The 27381-nt window shown below is 39.9% G+C and overlaps 1 protein-coding gene across 2 annotated transcripts in view; it reads left to right on the top strand.

Annotated features, from left to right (window-relative positions):
* Positions 1-27381, top strand: part of LOC126415193 (GATOR complex protein MIOS) — a 212146-nt gene that overhangs the window by 170749 nt on the left and 14016 nt on the right. For both annotated transcript variants that reach the window (XM_050083411.1, XM_050083412.1), the window contains one exon: positions 21153-21363. In XM_050083411.1, the coding sequence (XP_049939368.1) occupies positions 21153-21363 (211 nt within the window). The remainder of the gene's footprint in view (positions 1-21152; positions 21364-27381) is intronic.

Here is a 27381-nt window from a genome sequence, read left to right as displayed (position 1 = left end):
GAAGCAATCTCAGAAAGTCTAACAAGACTTTTTTAAAAAATCAACAAAAGGTATTACATAGATATCATTAAAGCCTATGCATCAATGTGCTAACATTCTGATAAGAAGATAGAAGATCTTTACAAATAGTACCAAAATTGATAAATGATAGCAGCAAGCTCACTACAATATTACAATGTGGGATTATAGTGCAAAAGCAGGACAAAAATGAAGGAGAGGTTCTATAGTTGGAAAAATTGATGCAGTATTGGGTATGACAGAGGTTGTGCACTTGTACGGTGCATGCAAATGTTGCTGGTATGGAGAAATTAAAAGAAATAAAAGTCTCAGATGGAACAAGGCAGTTAGTGAAATGAAGGCAAGAATCCATACATACTATAAAATTGCACGTACATTTGTGTATGTATGTGTGTATGTATGTATGTATGTATGTATGTCCCATATGTTCTCCTAAACCACGATTTCAACCAAATTCCGTACACATATCACTTACTGTCTGGAAATCATTGCTGTTGGCTGCCTATCTACCTATCAAAGGAGTGGGGATGAAAAAGCAGAGTAGTCCTTGACATGTGAATACCCATAATTTAGTCGTTCAGTATTTGAGAATGAGAGTACTTATAGATGTGCAACAAGTTTTACACATAATTTCAAACCTTTGTGAAACTTTGTCTTGCCGACAACCTCCACAAAATGATGAAAGGAAAAAAGTTTGTTGCGTGTGACATTTTCACTGTTAATACAGTAAAATTGATGTTTTATTTATATTCACAACACTTTTTCTGACAGTAGCCAGATATACCACTGGATGCACCTACAAAGTTAAATTATTGTACATAAAATAGTTCTGGAAATACAATGTCATAAACATTGAGCTACATGAAAATGCAACTTCCGGGCAAAATTCACTAGAGATGTGGGTGAAATATGTGTACAAATAAATGTGAAATATGTTAAAGATTTGTGTATTTGGACAAAGCCACGGATGAATATCTCATCCTAAACCCCTAGAATGATTCAACAAAATTTGCTGCACATATTAGTTACAACCTGCAAAGAAATACTGTGGGGGCAAAAACCACCAATCTCCTATTGGGGTGAGCATGATAACTTGGATAGAGAATGGGGGAAGGGGATAGGAGGAGATTGGCACAGATTGTGGAAGGGGGGAGGATATGGGCAGATAGGGGAGGGGGAAATGGGCAGAGAAGGGAGAGGAGGAAATGTACAGGAAAAAAAAGGAAAGAGAAGAAGATGGACAGAGACAGGGGTAGGAAGAGAGAAGCAGGGAGAGTTGAGAGGAGATGATGAACAGTGTGTTGGGGTGGAGGAGGTGGACAGAGAGAGAAGGTGAAGGTGGAAATGGATTAATAGAAGATTGGAATAAACACAGATGTGCAGAACACTGGGTGCCCAGATAGTGATAGAATGAACTGATCTAAACAAATCTATCTGTGAATGTCTTTGAGAGGAAGCACAAAGGTATAATTAAAATTTGGTGTGAGGAACAGTCAAACACAATAAAAGTATGAAGTAAAGAAAACAGAAATTTATTTTTAGTAGACAGTACTTTTCATCAGTTAAGGTGAGAGAAAATTATACAGACATTCCAAGGTTTCTGTAAATGTTTGTACAATTCAAGAGATTTACCAGAAAAACAGACACACATAATAATGAGAGTCTGTAACTGAAAGCAGATGAGCTGTGCAAAATCACTCAAGGTATTGAGAAAGGAAGGGTACCAGTGAATCATGGTGTTTTAATAGAAATTATTAAACCTGCAGTAATAGTTATAGAAGAGAACTTAAAAAATTATTGACAGAATTTTTGAAAGAAAACTATTCCTCAAAACTGGAACAACAGTATAATTACTTCCCTTGACAGGAAAGGAGATAAAAAAGGCATAAAAAAGCTGGCTTCCCTCTGTGATGTACAAGTTACTCAGTAAAATTATTGCCAGTCATGTAAGGAAAAGGTCATTTTAGTAGGGAAAAGAAACAGAAAAATGGCAAGGAAACAATTTGGCTGTAGAAGTTGATATAGCACAATGGAAAGAATACTTTTGACTCGGGTGCAACAAAATGTGTACTGACAGGCCGTCAGAAATAGGGCATTGATTGGACCACTGTTAGTGTTCTGCTAATGCTATAGACATCATCATCGGGATAGTGAGAAATTTGTATCTGAATGATGACTGAGGCAAGGAGGTTTCGCATAACCAGAACTGTTTTCTGCAGTAATAGATAAAGGCATCAGATCCTTAAACTGGAAAATGACGAAGGGATACATGTTAATGGTACATATCTGAGCCACTTTGTTTGCTGATGCTATTGTGCTGTTTACCTCTGTTTGAGATAGATTTCAGCATTGACTGGAAGATAATAAAGTTTCTGGTGAATAAGTTTTATACTCCCCCTGCAGCCAAAAAAAAAAAAAAAAAAAAAAAAAAAAAAAAAAAAAAAAAAAAAAAAACAAAAAACAAAAAAAATTGCCGCTTCAGACAAGATGCAGAACTGATTCCATTAACAGTGATGACAAGACAAAATCAAACAATGGAAACTTCAGGAAGGAATAGCAACAATGCAGGAAAAGATAGATTGCTACTTAGTGCAAAGATGACACATTCAGTTGCTGACAGGCACAATAAAGACGCTTACACATAAGCTTTCGGTCACAGCCTTTGACAGAAAAAGAGAAACACACACCATACATTCACACAAGCAAGCACATCTCACACACATGGCCACAAACTCCAGCAGCTTGGTGTAGAGTGAAACTATCATGTGGGATGGAAGCAGTACTCTAAAGGGCGTGGGGGAGGGGAAGGGATAGCAGTGTACAGGTGGGGGAGAAAGGATTGCTGTCTGGTGGAGTATGCGGGGACTAGGATGCCAGTAGGAGCAGCATCAGGAGGCTGTGGGGCAGAGAGATGGGAAAAACTGAGCAAGAATGGTGAGGAATGGGAAAGATAAACAGGTGCATTGGCAGAGAGTGGCAAAAAAAATGTGTGGGAGATGAGAATGGGGAGGAGGTGTTAAGACAGAGTGTGTGAAAACTGTGGGGACAGTATGTTGACTGAGGCTGGAATAATTACTGGACTGGAGAATGTATTGTAAGGATAACTCCCATCTGTGGATTTCAGAAAAGCTGGTGGTGGAGGGGGGATCAAGATGGCTTGAGTAGTGAAGCAGCCATTGAAATCAAGCATGTTATGTTACAGTTCATGTTGTGTCACAGGGTGGACTGCTTTGCTATTGGCCACAGTTTAGCAGTGGCTGTTCATCCTGATGGACAGTTGGTTAGTAATTGTACCAATGTAAAAAGCTATGCAATGATTGCAGCAGAGCTGGTAAATGACTTTGACTGCTTTCATATGTGACCCAGACCCGTGAAGGACTTGTGACAGGACTGGCATAGGAAGTGCTGGGTTGGTGGATTTGGCAGGTCTAACACCTGGGTCTTGAACGGGGATGTGATCTTTGTGACAGGGGCTTGGGATTGATAGACTAGGATGTTATTTACGTTGGCTGGGTGATGGAACACCAGTTTAGGAGGGATGGGAAGGATCTCGGGTGCGATGGTCTTCATCTCAGGGCATGATGATAGGTAGTCAAAGCTGGAGCAAAGGATGTGGTTCAGTTGTTCCAGTCTGGATGGTATTGGGGCACAGGGAGCACACCTTTGCGACTGATTCTTGGGGGTGCTGTGAGGATTGGGGGTGTGAGGGAAAATGACACGAGAGATTTATTTGCAGATTAGTTCTGGGGGATTGTACCTGTCTTTGAAGGTGTTAGTGAGACCCTCAACATACAGGGCAATGGGGTTCTTGTCATTACCCATAGGCAGCTAGGCTGTATAGGAGGGATTTTTTGTTGTGAAATAGATAACAGCTGTCGAAATGCAGGAACTGTTGGTGATTGGTTTAATATGGACAGTGGTGCAGATGGAGCCTTCAGAGAGAAGGAGGTCACTTAGACAGTGACCTCCTTCTCTCTGAAGGCTGTGTTCAGAAGGATCAGGTGAAGTGGATGGGAGAGAAGGTGTTAAGGTTGTGAAGGAATGAAGAGATGGGTATCTTGGCCCTGAGTCCAGATTATGAAGATGTCATCAGTGAATCTGAACCAGACTAGGGGTTTGGCATTTTGGGAGGCTAGGAAGTTCTCCTCTAGATGCCCCATAAACGGGCTGGCATGGGGGGGGGGGGGGGGGGGGGGGTTGCTATGCGGGTGCCCATGGCTGTGCCACAGATTTGTTTGTATACCTTCCCTTCAGAGGAGAACTAGTTGTGGATTAGGATAAAGTTAGTATAGTGAATGAGATAGTGGGTTTAGAGTATGAAGGATGTTGGAAAAGGTAGTGTTCAACAATGGTAAGGCCATGGACATGAGGGAAGTTGATGTATAGGGAGGTGGCACCAACAGTGATGAGTAGAGACTCAGGGGGTAAAGAGGTGGGGATGGTGGAGAGTCGGAGAAGGAAGTGTTTGGTACCCTTGACGTGAGATGCTAATTACGGGCAATTTGTTCGAGTATGAAGGCTTTCACGACCGGATGACATATCTTCTGGTAAACCTTGCGGGATGTAAGGTCGTGGTCCACGAAACTCTTCAGCTCCTAACGTTTCGTCCAATGCTTCGCTGGACATCTTCAGAGGGGTGTTTCTCCTCCGGTGAGTCTTGCCGACTGACGGGTCGGACGTCTGAGAGCGACTTATGTATCGTAGAAAGTGGGCGTGACCAGAGTTACACGTGATATGCAGAGATAACCTTTGTCAGAGATAAAACTTAACTATCAATCGTAATCCTGTCACGGATAAAACTGTCTAGCAATTCTGTAGTGCTACTGTCCAAATATCACTAAGTTTCATGGTCTCTTCTTTTCGATTAAAATTATCCCTATGTTTATATATTTCAATTGCTTCTCTGCAAAGCCGTGGGTAATAGTTCGTCGTCGTAGATAAAATTTTTGTTTCTGAAAACTTCACTTGATGATTTCCTGGCTGAAAAGCGTGTTCTGCTACAGCCGATTTATCTGTTTTTCCTAATCGGCAAAGACTTCTGTGTTCTTTTAACCGTGTATTTACGCTTCTTTTTGTTGTTCCAACATAAACTTTACCACATGTACACGGAATTTTATATACGCCACTGGCTGATAGAGGAGCGCGTTTATCTTTTACAGACCGAAGAACATGACAAATTTTCTTCGTTGGTCTAAAAACAGGTCTAATATCATGTTTACTTAAAATCTTTCCAATCTGATCCGTTACTTTCTTTATAAAAGGGTATAAAAGGGAGAGAGACTGTATTCTTCCATCGTTTTTCGGACTTGTCCTTAACCTTTTTGTTGTTTGGGTGCAGAATTCTGCTTACTTCTTTCTTTGAGTAGCCATTTTTCTCAAAAGCGTGCTTCAGATGTTTTAATTCGTCGTCTAGATACTCTGGCGTGCAAATCCGTCTGGCTCTGTCAACGAGACTTGTAATCACACCTCTTTTTTGTTTTGGATGGTGGTTAGAGTTTTTATGTAAGTATCTGTCTGTGTGCGTTATTTTTCTAAAAATCTGTTGTTTCAAGCTTCCATCCGTCTGTCTCATAACTAAAACATCCAAAAACGGTATTTTGTTATCATTTTCTCTCTCCATGGTAAACTGGATTCTTGGATTTATATTATTAAGGTAATCAAAAAATTCGTCTAAGGCTTCTCTACCATGTGGCCAGACCACAAATGTATCGTCTACATACCGATACCAGCGAGATGGTTTCTTATCTGCTTTCTCCAAGGCTGACTGTTCGAATTTCTCCATGTAGAAATTAGCTACTGCAGGACCCAATGGGTTACCCATTGCTACGCCATTAAGTTGTTCGTAAAACTCATTATTCCACTGGAAATGACTGGAAGTAAGACAGTGTCTGAAAAGAGCAGTCAGATCTTCTGGAAAAATATCCGTTATAAAATCCATAACTTCATTAACTGGAATCATAGTAAATAAAGATACTACATCGAAACTTACTAAAATATCTTCAGGAGTCAGAATTAAACCTTCAATTTTCTCTATAAAATGACGTGAGTCCTTTATATATGAATCCGTTTTTCCTAAATATGGTTGTAAGCGAGTTGTTAGATATCTTGCTATTTCGTACGTAGGAGAATTGATAGCACTAACAATCGGTCTCAGAGGAAGGTCCTTCTTATGTACCTTGGGTAGGCCATAGAGTCTAGGACACATAGCTTCAGTCTTCAATATTCAAAAAGAAGAAAAAAGGGCTTTATTGAAGACTGAAGCTATGTGTCCTAGACTCTATGGCCTACCCAAGGTACATAAGAAGGACCTTCCTCTGAGACCGATTGTTAGTGCTATCAATTCTCCTACGTACGAAATAGCAAGATATCTAACAACTCGCTTACAACCATATTTAGGAAAAACGGATTCATATATAAAGGACTCACGTCATTTTATAGAGAAAATTGAAGGTTTAATTCTGACTCCTGAAGATATTTTAGTAAGTTTCGATGTAGTATCTTTATTTACTATGATTCCAGTTAATGAAGTTATGGATTTTATAACAGATATTTTTCCAGAAGATCTGACTGCTCTTTTCAGACAGTGTCTTACTTCCAGTCATTTCCAGTGGAATAATGAGTTTTACGAACAACTTAATGGCGTAGCAATGGGTAACCCATTGGGTCCTGCAGTAGCTAATTTCTACATGGAGAAATTCGAACAGTCAGCCTTGGAGAAAGCAGATAAGAAACCATCTCGCTGGTATCGGTATGTAGACGATACATTTGTGGTCTGGCCACATGGTAGAGAAGCCTTAGACGAATTTTTTGATTACCTTAATAATATAAATCCAAGAATCCAGTTTACCATGGAGAGAGAAAATGATAACAAAATACCGTTTTTGGATGTTTTAGTTATGAGACAGACGGATGGAAGCTTGAAACAACAGATTTTTAGAAAAATAACGCACACAGACAGATACTTACATAAAAACTCTAACCACCATCCAAAACAAAAAAGAGGTGTGATTACAAGTCTCGTTGACAGAGCCAGACGGATTTGCACGCCAGAGTATCTAGACGACGAATTAAAACATCTGAAGCACGCTTTTGAGAAAAATGGCTACTCAAAGAAAGAAGTAAGCAGAATTCTGCACCCAAACAACAAAAAGGTTAAGGACAAGTCCGAAAAACGATGGAAGAATACAGTCTCTCTCCCTTTTATACCCTTTTATAAAGAAAGTAACGGATCAGATTGGAAAGATTTTAAGTAAACATGATATTAGACCTGTTTTTAGACCAACGAAGAAAATTTGTCATGTTCTTCGGTCTGTAAAAGATAAACGCGCTCCTCTATCAGCCAGTGGCGTATATAAAATTCCGTGTACATGTGGTAAAGTTTATGTTGGAACAACAAAAAGAAGCGTAAATACACGGTTAAAAGAACACAGAAGTCTTTGCCGATTAGGAAAAACAGATAAATCGGCTGTAGCAGAACACGCTTTTCAGCCAGGAAATCATCAAGTGAAGTTTTCAGAAACAAAAATTTTATCTACGACGACGAACTATTACCCACGGCTTTGCAGAGAAGCAATTGAAATATATAAACATAGGGATAATTTTAATCGAAAAGAAGAGACCATGAAACTTAGTGATATTTGGACAGTAGCACTACAGAATTGCTAGACAGTTTTTATCCGTGACAAGATTACGATCGATAGTTAAGTTTTATCTCTGACAAAGGTTATCTCTGCATATCACGTGTAACTCTGGTCACGCCCACTTTCTACGATACATAAGTCGCTCTCAGACGTCCGACCCGTCAGTCGGCAAGACTCACCGGAGGAGAAACACCCCTCTGAAGATGTCCAGCGAAGCATTGGACGAAACGTTAGGAGCTGAAGAGTTTCGTGGACCACGACCTTACATCCCGCAAGGTTTACCAGAAGATAATTTGTTCGAGGTGTTGGTCAATGAGGGCCGAAATCTTTTCAGTGGGACCACAATAACCAGCCACCAGAATTGTTGGGTTTGTGGTTTTTGGGGAGCATTTTGAGAATGGGTGTGTGGGGTGTTACAGAGGTGAGGAGGGAAATTGATTCATGGGAGATGTTCTGGGAAGAGCTTGAGGGTTTAAGCAGGAGTTGGATGTTGTGTTGAACTTCTGGGACAGGATTACTGTGGGAGTGTTTATAGGTGGAGGAGTGGCAATGTTTATAGGAGGAGTGGCAGAGGCCTGTCAGGTTGTTGCATACCAACCACATCCTTCACCGACTCTCCACCATCACCCACCTCTTTACCTCATGCACCCCTACTCGTAACTGTTGATACCACCTCCCTACACACCAACTTCCCTTCTGCCCATTGTCTTACCACTATTCAACACATAACTTTTCCAATGCCCTTCAGACTCCAAACCCACTACCTCATTCCTCATACACCTTATCAACTTTAGCCTAACCCGCAACTACTTCTCCTTTGAAGGGAAGGTATACAGACAAATCCACGGGGAGCCACAGGGCACTTGCCTATGCCAACCTGTTTATGGGCCATCTAGAGGGGACCTTCCAAGCATCCAAATATGCCAAACCCTTCAGATTCATTTATGATATCTTCATGATCTGGGCTTGGGACCAAGACACCCTATCTTCATTCCTTCACAACCTCAACCACTTTCTCTCTCATCCACCTCACCTGATCTTCCTCAACTCAGCATGCCACCTTTGTAGACATTGACCTCCTCTCTTAAGGCTCCAGCCACACCACTGTCTATATTAAACTGACCAACCACCAAAAGTACCTGCATTTCGACAGCTGTCATCCCTTCCACAACAAAAGTTCCTCCCATACAACCTGGCCACCCAGGGACAATGAGAAGAAATTCCTTGCCCTGTATGCTGAGGGTCTTACCAAGGCATTCATAGACAGGCACAATCCCCCAGACCTAATTTGCAAACAAATCTCTTGTGTCATTTTCCATCACACCCCAAATACTTGCACCACACCCAAGAACCAGCCACAAAGGAATGTCCCCTTCATCACCCAGTACCACTCTAGACTGGAACAACTGAACCACATCTTTTGCCAGGGCTTTTGTTACCTACCTGAGATCCTTCCCACTCCTCCTAAAGTGGTGTTCTGTTGTCCACCCAGACTCCACAACATCCTAGTCTGTTCCTATGCCACTACCAATCCCAGACCCATGCCACGAGGATCATATCCCTGTTCAAGACCCAGTATTAAACCTTTCCAGTCCACCCACCCAGCACTTCCTATTCCAGTACTGATGCAAGTTTATCCTACCCCATCAGGGGCTGGGCCACCTGTGAGAGCACTCATGTCATTTATCTGCTCTGCTGCAATCATTGCACAGCTTTTTTGTATTGGTATGATAACAAAATGGTGGCAAGAGCAAAGTAGACCACTTATGGTACAATATGCAGCTGAACATAACATGCTTGATTTCAGTGGCTGCTTCTGTACCTGAGCCATCTGGTTCCTCACCTCTACCACCAGCTTTTCTGAACTGTGCAGATGAGAGTTATCCATTCAACACATTCTCTGCTCCAATACTTATTCTGTCCTCAACCTCTGGTAATATACTGTCCCCACAGCGTCCACCCAACAGTTTCCACCCTCTTCTGTGCTATCACCTCCTCCCCATTCTTGTGTCGTACCTCTTCTTTTGCTGCCCTCTGCTAACACATCCACCCATCTTTTCCCATTCATCTCCTTTTTTGTTTCGTTTTCCCCACCACCCTGCCCCGCAACTTCCTGGTGCTGCGACTGTTGGCATTCTAGTCCCTTCAGACTCTGCCAGAGAGCACGCCCCCCCCCCCCCACCCCCCCTTCCACTTGTACATGCTGGTATCCCTTCCTCTTTACTGGCCCCTCTAGATTGCTGTTACCGTGTCATATGATAGTTGCGTTCTGACCCGATCTGCAAGAGTTGGCAGTCATGTGTGCGTTATGTGTACTTGGTTGTGTGAATGAATGGTGTGTGTTTCTCTTTTCCCAATCTGCCAGAGTTGGCAGTCATGTGTGCGTTATGTGTACTTGGTTGTGTGAATGAATGGTGTGTGTTTCTCTTTTCCTTATGAAGGCTGTGGCCGAAAGCTCATGTGTAAGTGTCCTTTAATTGTGCCTGTCTGCAGGTTAACATGTCATCATTTTCCTACTTTGTTGATATAACAATACAAGAAGGAATAAAAGATTGTGTCACATGGAAATGGCAAAGATCAGACACACTAATAAAATATTGTCTACCTGCACACAGTCATAAGATAATTAGCACAACGAGCCATGATACATAACCCTACCACTCTTGCTTGGTGATTTTAAAGACAGTTTATAATGGTCTACAATTAGCTTGGAACTTTTCTTTGACAAGTTCTTGTGCAAACATATGTGCCAGTTGATCTTCTGACTTGACACATGTTATAAGAATAGAACCATCATTTATCTCTTTCTAGTTGTCCTCATAGAGTTAAGCTGGCTGTCCCATGTTGACACAGAGCTCCTGCAGGCATGTGAAAAGCCACAGTGCTTCAGCAGCTGCATTGTTTTTTTACAATATACTACACTTAAGTTGTAGATCTGGCAACACATTTTTGTCTGCGAGATCTCCAGGCAACAGATCCACTCGTGCATCTTGGAGACTGCTTCAGTCTGTAAAGTCTTTTCATTAATTTGTAGACTAAGATTGCATTATCATCAATGAAACCTTCAGGCTCTTCCATGACAATAACTTCTTGCAAATCACCGTTGAGAAAGACAGGTTTTATATCAAGCTGCTTCATGTCCATATCGTAGATTTCAGCCAAAGCTAAAAGAATACAAATTTATTCATACCTAACTGCAGGTGAAAAAGTTTCTTCATAATCAAGTCTGATTTTCTAGGCATATCCTTTTGCATATAGTGTAGCTATACATAGGTCGTATATGCCCTGGGACATTAGGGAAATCCAGGAAAAACTCAGGAATTTTTTCATCCGGGAGAAAGCTGGGGGGAAACCCGTGAGTTTTTAAGAATTCCGGGAATTTTTCATTGTTTTAGTTTTCAGTCAAATTTTTGTAATTTGATGGTTAAGATCTGACACTCCAGAATATTACAGTATCCCGCTACTGCAGAATTATACTGCAGCATTAAAAAAAATAAAAATAAAAAAAATAGAAAACAAAATAAAACTTAATTAAAACTTAACTTGCAAAGGAAATGTGCCATTTACAACAAAACACAGTGCACACACACACACACACACACACACACACACACACACACACACACATGACCATCTGCCAGCAGCAAAATGTGTCAAGGGCTTTAGGGCAAAGACTATGCAATACTTTATAATAAACTGCTTCTGATGAGCACGACATCACAACTGTTTACATTAAGTTCGCTTGGGCAGTTGCCAGCTGGCTCACGTGCAGTTGAGCCACGTATGAGCAGTACCTTCTCCTGCTTGAGGTGTGGCTGTTGTCTATATCAGCAGTAGCAACAAGCAGCCATATGCTACAAGGAAAATTTTTTCTTGCTGCCTGATTCACACATGTGCAGAGCAGTCTCAGTTGGAGTGGGGAATGGGTTAGTCTCCACGTGACCTGTGTTTACGTGTAGTGAATTTGCTGATGATTCCTTTTTGTTTATAGCTCTCATGACTAATGAAAACAAATCAGATTTCTGTGTCTGGGAACTATCAAGTGAATTAAAATACATTTACATGATTACAGAAGGCTAAAATATGTAATTAATGTCAGCTTTCTTATTTCCATGGTTTTGGCAGTCAAACATTAATCACCTTGCAATTAATAGTGTGTCTTATCTTTGCCATTTCCAAGTGACTCACAATATTTTATTCCTTTGTGTACTTTTTGTCTTGTTATATCAACAATGTAGGAAAAAGATGACATGTTAAGTTGGAGACAGGCACAATTAAAATACACTTACACATAAGCTTTCAGCCACAGCCTTCATCAGGAAAAGAGAAACACACACCATTCATTCACATAAGCAAGTACACATACTGCACACATATGAAGTCAGTTTGTTAGTTTGTCAGTTTGCTAAAGAAATTTGGTTGTATTAATCTTTTCCCGTGAGACAGTCAATTTATTTGAAGCAAAGTGTTTCATTCCACACTATTGGCTAATTTCAACTGTTCACATAATTTCAAGTGCACATTTTCTGCTTCAGGCACATATGACATTATGCCATAATAAAGAATCAAACATTAGGTAATATAGTAGTGGTATTCCTAGAAAATTTACATCCTAAAAACCACACTGATAAGTTTAATATCAGGTTGGGACCTACTTCATTGTGAATCTGGACATACGGATGTGCACTTTAAGCCAAATTATGCACTTTAGTATGGTGGTTTATGAAATACTGATGCTCTTAGAGTTCCCTCTGATGACCCATGTCTTTTTTGACATAATGTAAGATCCCGTAATGCTTTATACATAATAACATATGGATTTCCTATGTCATCATAGTTGCGCACGCTCAGTAACACCTGTTTTCTGGCACTCTCTGGCAACTGCTGAAACAGACCTATTTGTAACAGGTAGCAGGAAAATATTGTGAATGGTGGTTTGAAAAGCGTTACTATCAAAGTAAATTTCATTTTACGCAAAGTGAACTGTGTTATATGTGAGAATGTGTGATGAATTTCTTAAAACAATTTCTTAAAACACTGAGCGTTTGACTCTCATTTAAAACTCAACACTTTAAGGACCAGCCACTTAGAAGGATTTTGAGCCCAGAAAACCAGGCATTTATGTCATTATTAAAATTTTCCTGGCATATTTGTTCGATGTATCTTAAAGTGTAACACACGCAAAAAAAAGACCTGTATTATAAGTGAAAGCTTAGCTTTTCTTGTAACTTATTAATCTTGGAGACCAATATTATATGTGAAAACTTAGTTTCCTTGTAGCTACACTATGTATATTAATTCAAACCATTACTTTTCCTATCTGTGTCTCGCACTGCTTAACAGTGATGTTACTATTGTCTGACTACATCACTTGCCTTATGCTCTGAATATTTGCTGTCATCAGCTGGTGAGATCATGTGACATAAGCTACGGTTGGCAATCACAATCTCGATTTCGATGCTTCGGAAACTAATGTGCTATGTTTGGTGAAATTCGAATTTATACTTTTGTAATACGAAAATATGCAGCCTTGAACTATGAAAATATGCAGCGTTTATGTTGCTGACATCAAAGATCTTTCAAAAATGTGTCTTTTTCTTCTGAAGTCCTGGAAAGTTTTAAGCCGGTGTATAAAAACTTAACCATTCGAAGGGTTGATAAGTTTTACAGTTCCAAGGGAAAGTGTACTGTCACTTAACACGGAAAAACTATATTTTCACCCAGAAAAAACTGAATTTTTAACTGGGAACTCCAGAAAAAATCTGGGAATGTTTTTCCATTTCCACATATACACCATGTATATACTTCATTATGTTACCACCTGCTCTACATTTGATTTTGCAAACCCTTTTAAAACTGAAAGTTTGACGATCTGGAGGTACGTTGTGCAAGGCCCAGGTATTATTTATTGCCAATAAGGACATTCCATCTTTCACTGCTTCGTACCAGTTCTCAGAGCCTTTGGATGTCATCGCCTCCAACAGTGGCTGCCTCACAAGCCACATAATTTTGTACATGAACTGGAGGGCAAAGTTTGTTGCAGTTTTTAAGATACATTCGAAGTTGAGTGACCTCAGAAGCACAGCATCCTTGATGTTACGTAACTACATCTCTGTTGTCTGTAGGTTTTTGAATTTCATCTTTAAAAAGAACTAATGAGGTGAATGACATCTCTCCATACACATCAGCATTGACAGATTCTCCTGGAGTACTGGCACAAGTTGGCAAATTTGATATAAATCCCTTCCTAAGCAGTTTTCCATATTGACATGATTAACTAAAGAATTTGTTTAAAACATTTGATTTCAAAATTTGGAATCAAACCACAGTCAGTCATTTTCTTCAAATTATCAAAGTTTATATGCCACAACGTCTTGTGTCATAACAGAGTTAAGGCATATGGTACACAATTTGACTGTTGAATGAAAACAACATTCTGTAACACTGATTTTCAGTTTTTACACCTATTGTCATTGGCCTTGCCATATTCCCCCTTCCACATACAGTTTCTGGTTCATTCCTACGTGCGACAGACTTGCCTAATGAATATGGACTTATAATGATCTCTTAGTTCAATAATGTTGTTGCCAGCCTCAAGTGGTTGCATAACACTGGAATCCATGCTTTCAGTGCTACCAGGGAATCCTCCTCCGCTTTGTAATCACATTTTTCTCAAATTAGTGGGCTGCAATTCCTTTTTGAAAATCAAAAGCTATAAGAAAAGTCCTGGACATAAAATGTGTGTTAAAACTTGTTGATTGCAACTGAGATTTTTTTTTTTTAAACATTAGAAGTTGTTGTTAGTTGATTATAGTCTCTCTGTCAATATCCCTAATTCCCTCACACATAAATTAAGTTTCATTTTTAGGCATCATGCCAGTTCTGTCAATTACTAGCTCAGCCTTTTAGATTTGGATTTGGATTGTTTGGGGGAGAACACCAGACACCGAGGTCATCGGTCTCATCGGTTTAGGGAAGGATGGGGAAGGAAGCCGACCATGCCCTTTCAAAGGAACCATCCCGGCATTTGCCTGGAGCGATTTAGGGAAATCACGGAAAACCTAAATCAGGATGGCCGGATGGGGGATTGAACCGTCGTCGTCCCGAATGCAAGTCCAATGTGCTAGCCACTATGCCACCTCACTCGGTTCAGCCTTTTAGATGTAAAGTGAAGCGCACACTTGCCTTAACATTTCTTAAAGTCACTTCAAAATGTGTTTATACAACACAGTCAGCCAGCGAGTAATTTGTGAGTCACAAATGCCAGAACACACTTCTCCTTAAATAAAACAATGGAAAATCCAAGATGGTGTTTAATAATGTTATGAAAAGGGTAGTTGCTACTCACCAAATAGTGGAGATGCTGGGTCACAGGTAGGCACAACAAAAAGTCTGTCATGAAATAATATTTCAGCTAACAAGGTCTTACTCGATAACAGATGATAGACAGATACAGACCCGCGTGCCCACACACACACACACACACACACACACACACACACACACACACAGACACAAATGCAGCTCATGCATGACCACTGTCTCTGGCAGTTGAAGTTGCATGAGTGTGTGTGTGTCCATAATATTGTTACTTTTCTCCATAAATGGTTATTAATACTCTTCAAAGTTCATCTTTACTATTTAGCTATGAATATCTACTTGGATTTATAAAATCAGGAATGTGTGAGCAGTATCTTTTATGGAAGTCTCATCAAAGTAGCAACTCTAAAACTCTGAGCATTGATTTTGTAGGAATGTATATTATTACTTGACAAAACATGAAATTCTTGTATATGGTTACTGGTGTTGAATCATTATTCCTCTCACATGTCACTGAAACCTTTCTGGCTAGACAAATATCCGAAACCATGTAACAGGTTACATACGTTACACAATAGCAAAACTCAGTATTCAGAGTTATTGTTTTATGCTTCGTGCTCATATCAACTCGCGTGTGTAAATGTCTGTATTTTGTGGAAGGTTTCGTAAGAGAATCTTTGCTTAATACTTCAAACTATCCATTTGCCTTGTGAATATTAACTGTCAAAGTCTTTTGAAACTAAATAATAATTTTCTCATTATACCTACTCACTGCTTAAAATTTCTATGTTACTTCTCTTCATAACCATCTCCAATCACTGCTAGTCATAGGATGAAGATTTCATACAGAGAAGAACGAAGAACTTTTTAATGATCTGCTGGCAAGCTCAGGTGCAACAGTATTAACACCATTTTTACATTTCATTTTGTTTCAAATGTAATCAAAGTGATAGCATGGCAGTGTCTCCCAACTTCAAAGGAGTTCTCTGGTCGCTGGTCAGACTGCAATATCACTCAACTGAATCTGACGTAGTGATGCCTGTAGCTGGCTGGAACACATTGTCATCTCTCATGATTTATGTGAAACAAATAAAGCACATACACAAAATCAGTAAAAAACCTGCAATAATATGAACAGTGTAATTACAAAAACATATGTCAATACTTTGCTGGCATCACTCAGTGGAAATTTTAACTTAATAATTCATGAAAGTTTCATTTGTAAAAATTACATTTCCTAATGGCAAGCTGAGTGACTCCAGAATTAATTGATTTTACTTGATTACTAGGCTCTTCTTACAGTTGAGAGGATAACTCTTTGAGCCCAGGCATCAGAGTCATCTGTCTTTTAGCACTATGGACTCTCCAAACACACTTTCGTACAACTTAAACACATCTTAGCCGACACCAACTCCAGGATGATGAAGATGGACAAGAAGATGTGGGATGTGGGTGCAGGACGGTAGGTCACCATTGCCCCAAGCTAGCTGCTGGAGAGGGCGCTCTCCAACACGCCGATCAAGGTCTCCATCACCTAGCCTCCGCAACCTGAAAAACTAAAGAGTGCAACCTTCCTTGGAGGTGAGGCCGCCGAAGAGAAAAATCCTCTGCTGTCGATCACTACAAAAATGATAGGAAACTATGTTGATATCCTCATGGATGGCTGACCAGCTCTAGACAAGATGAGATACTATGGTCAGGAAGAAGGATGGCAGTTGGAACTTTTGTGTTGATTACAGGAAGCCTAATAAGATAACTAAAAAGGACGTTTACCCTCTTCCATGAATTGATGATACACTGGATTGTCTGAAGGGGACTAAGTTTTTCCCAACCATGGACATGTACTCAGAATACTGGCAAATCGAAGTAGATGAGGCTGATCATGAGAAAACTGCATTCATCACGCCCGAGGGCCTGTATGAGTTTAAGGTAATGCCATTTGGTTTGTATAATGCACCAGCAACTTTTGAACGGATGATAATCTTCTAAGTCACCTGAAGTGGACGATGTGTCTTTGTTATTTAGATGACATTATAGTGTTCTCAGAGACATTTGATGAAAATATAAAAAGACTGAGGGCCATTCTTAAGTGTCTCCAACAAAGCGGACTGAAACTTAATCAAAGAAAGTGTATCTTTGGAGCAAAAGAAATCAAAATACTTGGACACCTTGTGTCAGACAAAGGTGTGCAGCTAGATCCAGATAAGTTGAGATCTGTAACGTAATTTCCTATTCTTAAAAGTATTAGAGATGTGAGAAGCTTCCTCAGATTATGTTCTTATTACCATTGTTTTATCAAAGACTTTTGTATCAAAACCAGGCCACTCCAAGAGTTGTTAAAAGCTGAAGCTAAATTTATCTGGGTTGTTGCTCAACAAAATTCATTCGATGTGCTGTGAAAAGCTCTGATGACTGACCTTGTATTTGGCCTGTGTGATAAGAAAGCACCTACAGAACTGCACACACATGCCAGCACGTATGGGATTGGTGCTGTTCTGGTGCAAATTTCGAGTGGAAAAGAGAAGGTTACAGCCTGTGCTTCTACGACACTTACAAAAGCCGAGAGAAACTACTCAACTACAGAAAGAGAATGCCTTGCTGTGATCTGGGCTATGTGCAAATTTCAACAGTATCTCTGTGGAAGGCCATTCACAGTTGTTACAGACCATCATTCACTTTGTTTGTTGACAGGTCTTAAGGATGCAACAGGACAACTCGCCAGGTGGGCACTGCGTCTTCAAGAGTATGACATTACCATAGTGTACAAGAGTGGAAGAAAACACCAGGATGCCGACTGTCTCTCAAGGAACCCTATGCAAGACCATCAAGACTTTAATGAAGATAGTGACTGTCTCACTGCATTCCAGGATCTCTCTGCTGAGCAGAAGAAGGACACCAAGATATCTGAAATTATGCTTGCCTTAAATCTTCAGCATGTTAGAATTCTAACTGTCTTCACTTAGAACATCTAAGTTTATGTGTTAAGGAATCACTGGTAGCCACCTCTTTCCAAATGGATCAAGTTTTCTTACAAAGTAATCCATTAACTACCTTAAATTGTCCTTTCACATCCTCTGGCTGATTTAAGGCAAGCATAATTCACTTAAGTGAATGTGTCGTGTCATATGTAACCAGTGTTTGTTCATGTGGCTGAGTGCAGTTTGTATTTGATGAGAAATTTGCTAATGCTTTATAAAGTAGTGTGCCTCATAGGCTCAGAAAAGTTTCAGACTGCCCATAGGTTTGATCCCCTATTGATCCTATCAGTTTTTATGTCTCTTATCACTTCTTTCACCTCTTACAGTGGGAAAAAAAATGCAAAGTCAAGTTAGCAGCTACTCTCCTTACACGGCCATATCAAATTAACTCTGCACTTGCCAGTGGTTCCTCCACTCCCTCTCTTATGAACATTTGAGAGTAGTCTGCATACCTAGGCAAAGATGAGAATTTAGCCAATGGAGACTAATCTCCAACACCTTCCTCAGCTGTACTAATGCTGCTAATCCTAGTTGATATGTTTAAATAGTCAAGCAATTCTCTTCTGTTTGTGATGCTACAAACTCAATGATTAAAGTATGAACTCAGTAGTGATTGGTAGTGATACTATCAACAGACTTAAAATCTAAGGGCTCCTAAAATGACATTAGCGATAATGCGTCACAAAGCTTCAGAAATGTGATTCTTTGTGGAATGCTGTGGATATCCAAAATAATTAAATGTTTTTTGGACTAACTCTGACTAGGAAACGTCACCAACTTGTCCTCATATCTTAAGGAGGAAAAAAGCACACTTGCAAGATATCAGCCCCAGCAATTGATCTTGCATGAAAATTTGGGACATAATACTGGTAGTACTCAGTTATGACCTTCTGAAAGTACAGTTTTGAACTTCTGCATGCACAGGATGTTTGTCAGTCACTCAGACCCACTGCAGCCCCCTAGTGCCTGAGCGTATACATTGGAGTTAGTAAGATGTTTGTGAAGCACCATCTTCGCATTATTGACATGCTTTGTTCATTATGTCAAAGTGTCCATTTTCTGACCTGTAGCATGTGCCAGAGATCACTTTGATCTGAATTTTTTGTGTTGTGATTCAAAAATGCAGTGTAAATGAATGAAACAAGTTAATATCTAATTAAATAAGTATCATAGTGATATTTAACCTCTAACACAGCTGTGGTTTTTCCTTTTTTGTGTATTTATTTTAAAGCTCACAATAGTAAAGTGAATTATGTTTTCAGGAGATGTGCTATTCTTCAACATGATTGGCATGATTAAGCTGTTTAACTTCATTTCATAATAATTCTCCAGTTGCGTAGATTTCTTCATTTTTGTTCTGATGTGTACATGTAGCTAGAGAATATTAATGCAAGATGGTCATGTTTCCTTCTGAGTAAGCTTGTGTTACAAGGAGGAGTAATTTTGCGGTCCAGACCTAGGTTTGTGCAGTTACATAGCGCTTTGGGATGTAAAAATTTCATGAGGGACGTAAAGTACATAAGAGGTCTTAATATTGCAACACACTGGCGGCTGGAGCTGAAGTCTTTTTTCCTTCTGGTACATCATTGTTTCTTTTGAACTGCAGTGGGTTATTTTCAACAAATTTGAACTGCAGTGGATTATTTTCAACAAACTTCATGGGAGAATAAATATACTGTTGAGCTGTAGTCAGAATACCAAACTCTGTAAACAGATGTCTTCAAGATCATTGTGGGTGTGCACCAATTATGACTCTTACAGCAATTTTTGAGCAATGAAGACCTTCTTTCTTAAATATGAGTTACCCTGAATGTTACTACATATGACATTACTGAAAGAAAATATGTGAACTTTCAAGGAAGTGAAAAATGAAATGTCGTGTGGCTAAGGATTCCTGTCAGGTAGACTGGTCGCCTGGTGCAAGTCTTTTGAGTTGACGCCACTTTGGCGGCGTGCGTGTCGATGGGGAGGGATGATGATGATGATGATGATGATGACGACAATGACAACACAACACCCAGTCCCTGAGCAGAGAAAATCTCTGGCCCATAATTAATCTCTTTGCATTTTAAATTTACCTTTTATTCATAACTTTTTTTGTTCACAGATGATGAATAAATGTTTTTATTTGTGTAAGTGAACAAATTTTTTCCAATATACATTTTTATTTGTTATTCATGAATAATTATAATAATATTTATCTGGATTTGTTGTTTTTCATTTTTTTATTTCAACCTTGCGACTGGCTGATCTCAACAATGGCAAATTACTATTCCATGTGCTTGCTACTGTCTGTCCCTCCCACCATCAACCCCTTCTCTTCAACAATCCTATTGTTCCCAGCCGCTTTTCTCCCCTTGCCCACTCCACCCAATATTAGCCCTTGTACCAGGTGAACTGCAGTGTCAGGGCAACGTAACCATGCAAGTTTGTGTGTGTTGGTATGTATGTATATTCTGCTAGCTCTGAAGGAGGACTCATTCAAAAGCTCGGCAACATTTTCAGTTTCACTCTTCTACCAACCACTCCATCCCTCAACTATATGGTGTGTTGTTACCTTTACTCTTTCCATTATCAATAAGACTAAAGCAATGTGTAACCAACATTTCAAAAAGAAAATGCACTTTAAGAAAAAAAAAAAAAGAACAAAGCAGAACAAAGGTGTTATCTGAATGGTACAGAAATTGGTAGATGTGATGTACCTATACAGACAAACAAATGATTCAATTTCAGAAAAATTGGATGACGTATTCAAGGGATAGATCTTCACAAATTGAGCAAGCAGTTATTCAGATTGGCATTGATTGATATAGTTGTTGGATGTCCTGCTGAGGGATACCATGCCAGATTCTGTCCTCATACAGTTCATTATCTTTATGCTGTGTCCACACAATGCAGTAGCCAATTCATGTCCTGAACTAAGTTAATGCTGTCTCCAATAACTTTATTGTTGATGAGGAGATAGAATCTAACCTTTCATCCTTCTTCCTCCTTTCCACAATAACTGTGGTAACCACATACTTAACTTTTATTTTAATTATACTTACTTTTAGTTACTACTTGTTGTTTTGTGACTTTTTCTCTGTCAGATTATATTTCAGATTTTGACTACAGTAATGTTTATTCGTGTCAAAATAAATATTAGCGGCATTAAAATTAACTGTGTAGTAATTTGTTTTCAATATATGTATTGCAGTTACCGTGATTTACTGGACACTTGGCAGCTGTGGAATCAAAGAGCACAATTTGACATTGTATTCAGAACGTGCTGTCCCAGTAAACCACCAGCACAACAAGTTTTCGTCTCATGCAACTTTTGTGGCAAGAGCATATCAGCACAGATGCAGGGTCATAATAAAAATAGAGGACCATTTGCTCGTCTGGGTACTACAGCACAGAAACTGAAGGTCAGTCAGATTGCCATTCTTATACAAAATTGTCATTGACCCAAAACAATTGGTAATGTATTGTCATGTCATAACAGCAATCAGGATCAAATCCAAAACCATGGACTTAAGTGATGCAAAGCACTTAGCACTGAAAGCACATTTATTACGAACACCAACATACAGACACAATCGAACTGATCTCTTGGATGGAGAGTGCTGTTGTTCACAAGGGTGTACTGAAAAGTAATGCCTCCTAATTTTGTATTCTGCTCTCAGTTTTGTTTGAGATATTGCATGTCATGCGTCGCTGATACAAACTGCAAAACTCTGCCACTAGAGTGCTCTGAATTGTAGAGTACAAAATGGCAGCGTGTGATGTAACTGTGTTAGTGTGTGAGAAACAGGGCATAGTAGTTGAGTTTCTAATTGCAGAAAACGTGCCTGAGCATGGGGGTCAGTGGTTCTTAAACAACATTGTGACAGGTGATGAAAGCTGGTCCACCATTTTGGGACTGAAAACAAAAGAGCATCAATGGAGTACCACCACAAAGGATCGCCAACACCAAAAGAGTTCAAGATCATGCCATCAGCAGTCAAAGTCATGCTCACAGTTTTCTGGGATGTTCGAGGTGTGGTGCATTTGGAATTCGTGCCTAAAGATGCCACCATAAACTCTGCAAAGTACTGTGAGGCTCTCAGAAAACTGAAAGTGTGAATCTGAAGAGTTCGTCGACACAGTGAGCATGACAATACTACAACACACATGAGTGCTGAGACATTTGGAACAATCTGATGCCTGATGTTGAATGCCAACAATCACCCGCCACACAGTACCGACGTGGCCTCATCTGATTTTCAGCTGTTTCCATAAATTAAAGAACACTTTTAAAAAAGTGGTGCAAGCAGAGATGAGGTTGTGGCGCCATCAACAAAGTCAAACATTCTGCAGTGACTGTATCAGCAATCTGGTCTCTCATTGGGAGAAATGTGTTTCTTGCCAGGATGACTGTATTTGGAAACTATTATGTAGATTTGAAGGATGTAAAATGTTAATAAAGTTTGCTTTATTTAAAAACCTTTAAGAGTTTTCATATAAGGAATTTGTAACCATTACTTTTTATCATGCACTTGTTTACAAACAGAATATTTCAAAATATACAAACACTATAAACACAAGAAATTTTGAGAACATCCAGAAATGGTATATACTAAATAACAAATAAATGATGGTGGTTGGGTTTGAACTGGCAACCCGCAGCATGACAGCTAGTGGCAGTAACCACTATGCCACACTGCATGCAGCACAGCTCATGGCATTGTACCATTCTTGGAGAAACAGCACCTCAGTGTCTCAGAAATTCTCATTGGTGCTGACTATAACACCATGGATCTTGATCTTCCCGTTCATCCTATGTATGACAGATCCTCACATTCTGGTCATGTTGTCTAGTCGTCTTTACTGTAATGAGTACAGCCCCTATCGTGGAAGCTTTGCGGTAGTCGAATGGGTCTTCAGGTTCCTCGAACCTCCTATCATCGATCTGCACCTCTGGACTGTAATATGCCTTCATATGGAGGACGTGGATATGTCTCTGTGCTTTTGTCTTCATGATGCAGGGTTGTAATCCTCATTCATATGTGATGCCCAGCAAGCGTTGAAGGGTACAGTGTAGTCCAGAGTAGTGCTTTAGTAACTTCTGTAATAGTTCCACTTTCCACACAGGTGTAAAATGCCATACCAAGGCTCAAGGGCTGTAACTCACTGGTTGGTGCTTGTCATTGTTGCTTGGTCCTTCTCCTGGGCATCCATTGTCCATATACAAGCCAGGTCTCTTTCTCCTCTGACCCAGGTATGTATTTCACATAAATGTTATGATTATTGTCAGTTTGAAACAGGAACAGTGCCCATTATCATTTTAGCCTTGTGATTGTGAAGCTGGTAGAACTCTGTGAAGTTTGTAGTGTCTCATTTTGTGTGTGTTATACGCAAATGTCACAACAGAAAGAGTTGTATTCAAATCTCTCATTTCGACATCAACATACATCGAGAGCATATTTACCAATGTCTTATTAATATGTTCTGTGAGCCCTTTCATCTGTGGATGGTAGGCAGTTATCATCCTGTGGGTGATGTAGCAATGGAAACTGCCTCTGAGACTACTCACTGGTTGGTGCTTGTCATTGTTGCTTGGTCCTTCTCCTGGGCATCCATTGTCCATATACAAGTCAGGTCTCTTTCTCCTCTGACCCAGGTATGTATTTCACATAAATGTTATGATTATTGTCAGTTTGAAACAGGAACAGTGCCCATTATCATTTTAGCCTTGTGATTGTGAAGCTGGTAGAACTCTGTGAAGTTTGTAGTGTCTCATTTTGTGTGTGTTATACGCAGATGTCACAACAGAAAGAGTTGTATTCAAATCTCTCATTTCGACATCAACATACATCGAGAGCATATTTACCAATGTCTTATTAATATGTTCTGTGAGCCCTTTCATCTGTGGATGGTAGGCAGTTATCATCCTGTGGGTGATGTAGCAATGGAAACTGCCTCTGAGACTAGTCAGGACTGGGAATCCTTTCCATGATCAGAGATCATCAAATTGGGTATTACATACTTCAAAATGCTGTCTTCTCCAAGGAACCTTGTAATATCTGAAGCTTTGGCAGGCAGTACAGCTTTGGTGACAGCGTAGCGATTGAGGGAGTTAGTGCAGACTATTATCCATTAATTCCTGTTTGTTGACGTAGGGAACCTTCATAAGCGGCCCATTCAAATTTAGTGGAATGGTGCTGCTGCAAATGGAATCAGTATCAGATGCCACAGAGGTAATTGTGGCACACTATTCTGTTGCTATCATTACCCAAATAATGTCTAATGAATTGGTGGACATATGGCTCATGATACCTGTATCTTATCCTGTCCAAAGTCTTCGCGAATCCCTGGTGACCAAATGTTGGAATGTCATGGAAAACTTCAAGATGACTGGCTGTAGATTAGCTGGGATAATGAGGAAACATTTCTGCCAATCAGATCATAGTTTCTCTTACACATTGTTCCCTTTATTAATTGGATTTCTCCTTTGGTCAGTTCCTCCTCCTTCAAGGCTTAAGTGGTCTCCAGCAATGCTTGGATCTTTCCTCTGTTTAGCAGCAATGTTGTTTAATGCAGTGATGACTGTGATTTCTTCCATGCTGCTTTGTTCCACAAAAGGATTGGTTGAAAGGCAGTTGATGTCCTGTTTGCATCAATTTTGGTATATTACTGTGATTTTGTACTCCTGCAGCCACAGAGCTCATCTTGCCAGTTGACCCAACGGAACATTCAGGCTAGTCAGCCAGCATAGAGAATCGTGGTCCAACACAAAGATGAATGGTTTGCCAAACAAACAAACGTGTTGGTGATCCAAACAACTGCAACCCTCTCTTTCTTGGTTGCAGAGTAGTTCATTATAACCACAACAAAAGTGTGAAGTTCAATATCAGTATTCTCCTCATACAGTGTTAGGACTGAAAAAGATGTTAGCACCTCCTTGAGGACAAGGAATGAACTTTTGTGCACCTTGTTCCAGGAGAATTTGGTGTCTCCCTGCAGTAGTTTTCACAAGGGATGTGCCTTCATACTAAAGTTCTTCAAGAAACACTAGTAGTACAAGCACATACCAAGAAATATTTTCAAATCACGAAGTGGTGAGGAGTTGGGAAATCTGGTACTGCTCTTATTGTCTCTGGATTAGGACCAACTCCATCGCTATTCACCAGGTGCCCCAGAACTTTTATTTTTTTGAAGAGGTGTTTTTTCTGATTCAGGCAGAGGTCTGTCATCTGGATTCACTGAGATATTCTTCAGATATCCTCGAAAAAATGACACTGTCATCCAGGTAGTAAAGACATGAAGTCCTTTTAAGATGTCAAAGAAGGTTGTCCATTATATGTTCAAAAATGAGTGGAGCATTACATAGCCCAAATGGCATAACTTTAAACTCATAGAACCCATCAGGAGCTGTGAAGACAGTCTTTTCCTGGTCAACCTTGTCAACCTCTATTTGACATAGCTTGTCTGCATGTCTATAGTTGAGAAATACTTTGCTCTTTTCAAGCAGTCTGGGGTGTTATCAATGTGCAGCAGTGGGTAGACATATTTCCTCATGATTTTAGTCAGTCGATGCATAAATCCCATGTGACATCCTTCATGTTCACAGGCACTACAAGAGAAGGCAAAGAACTCTTTGAAGGTTCAGCGATGTCACCTTGCAGCATGTTCTCTACTTTTACCGATTTATCCATTTTTCAGCTGTCAACACCCAGCTATTGGTGGCAGCTATTTGATGGATAATTCTCACTGTTGGTATGTTGTTTTACCATTGGCTGCTTAGTCTGTCTTAACCACTCTGGATTTGAAAGCATCCAGAAATTGTGTCAGGTTGGCTAACAGTTGCTAACATTGTTCCTCAGTCAAGCCGAATCATTTTGACATTTCAATAGTAGCTTCCTCCAATGCTTTATCTGTAGTGGTAGCAGAACATAATTCTTCCTCAATGGCAATGAGCTGCCCATAGTGGATTGATTTGGATGTTCCTGTGCACATGTCTTTAGGTGTGAGTTCCAGCTGCTCATGGCGATTAGTGATACAAGGTTTTCTGTGACCACCTACAGTATGAATTATTGTTGCTGGTATGTAGATTTCTTTGGTCAGATTGAGTAGCTTTTTGCAACTGACAAAAGCTTTGCAGTTATTTAAACATCTAGATTGACAAATGGAACTTTGCTTGTTGATGACAGTCAGATAACTTCATCTTCGAAGGTAAACAACAGCTCAGAGCAACTTTTTTTAAGCATGCTTATGGGAATAGCTTTGTCAGTCTGGAACTCTGTTCTTCCATGGTCTTATCATGCTTGTGATGACTGCAAGAAGATCCATCCACCCAAGAATAATATAATGAGGACGTTCTGCTAAAATGACAAATTCAAAGGGCTGTGTTCTGTCATTGGTAGTTACTGTTGCAATACATGTTCGTGTGACTTGGACATATTTTTCATTTGTGACTCTTAACACAATCATTTTCATATCACTGAACATAGTCTTCATTAACTGGTGACAATAAAAATTTGACTTTGCAGAATAAGAAGCTCCTGAGTTGACTACCATCCAGACATGCCTACTGTTGGTGATGACATTGATGAATATACTTACGTCTTGGTATCTGTCAGCAGTGAATGATTTTCATTTTGTGCATCTTACCTCCATATATGGTCTTCTCACTTAGTTTTCTGAATTAAGTTGCTAGGGTATCTCTTTACAGTGACAGGGAACACCTTCAGCTTGTTGGGGAATGACCTCAACCCGGGGTACAGTGGTAGGATTTGCTCCACAGGTGGATTGTAATTGTCTGCCATTGACAGGTGTGAGTAGAACTGCTTGGTGATTGGTGTCTGGCAGTGTAGTAGTTGTTGAATACTTGTTTTCTTTCTCTGCAGTAACATACATGTCTATGGCATCCACAGAGGTAACATTTCTGTGTGTTGTCCTCTGTCCTCCAAATGTCTGTTCTTCTGTGGGACTTTATACTCAGCAGAGGAATTGGTTATACCTTAATTGCCCAAAAAATGGGTTGTTACTCAATGACTGCAGCATACGTCTGATTGATAGAGTCAATCTTCCTGGCGCTTTCTACTGGTGGCAGAGATTGGTGCTAGATACACCTTTTCAATATTCCTGTTATCTCCTGATGTATGGGGTCGACATTCATGGCTGCTCTTTTGTGCTTACTCGGTCTCTTGGTTCTGGCTGCCATGAACTACTGTGTTTCTTCTATTACTGCTTGGTGTGTTTATGGTGTCTTCCACAACTGCTGTAGGGACCACATTCAGGAGTTGTCTACTTTTGTTTGACCTTTTCTTTTGCATTTCCACAATGCACTGGCTCCACCTGATGAATTCCTTCGTTGTTGTAATATCCTTCAACAAAGAGCTTGGTATTTGTCTTCTGTGAAGCCTATCATCAAGTGTGAGAAGCTGGCAGCTTTTGTTGTACTT

This window comes from Schistocerca serialis, chromosome 1 (genome assembly GCF_023864345.2).
Source record: "Schistocerca serialis cubense isolate TAMUIC-IGC-003099 chromosome 1, iqSchSeri2.2, whole genome shotgun sequence".
NCBI classification, from domain to species: Eukaryota; Metazoa; Arthropoda; class Insecta; order Orthoptera; family Acrididae; genus Schistocerca; species Schistocerca serialis.
Note: the sequence above shows the minus strand (reverse complement) of the source record. Positions and strands in the feature narration are given on the sequence as shown.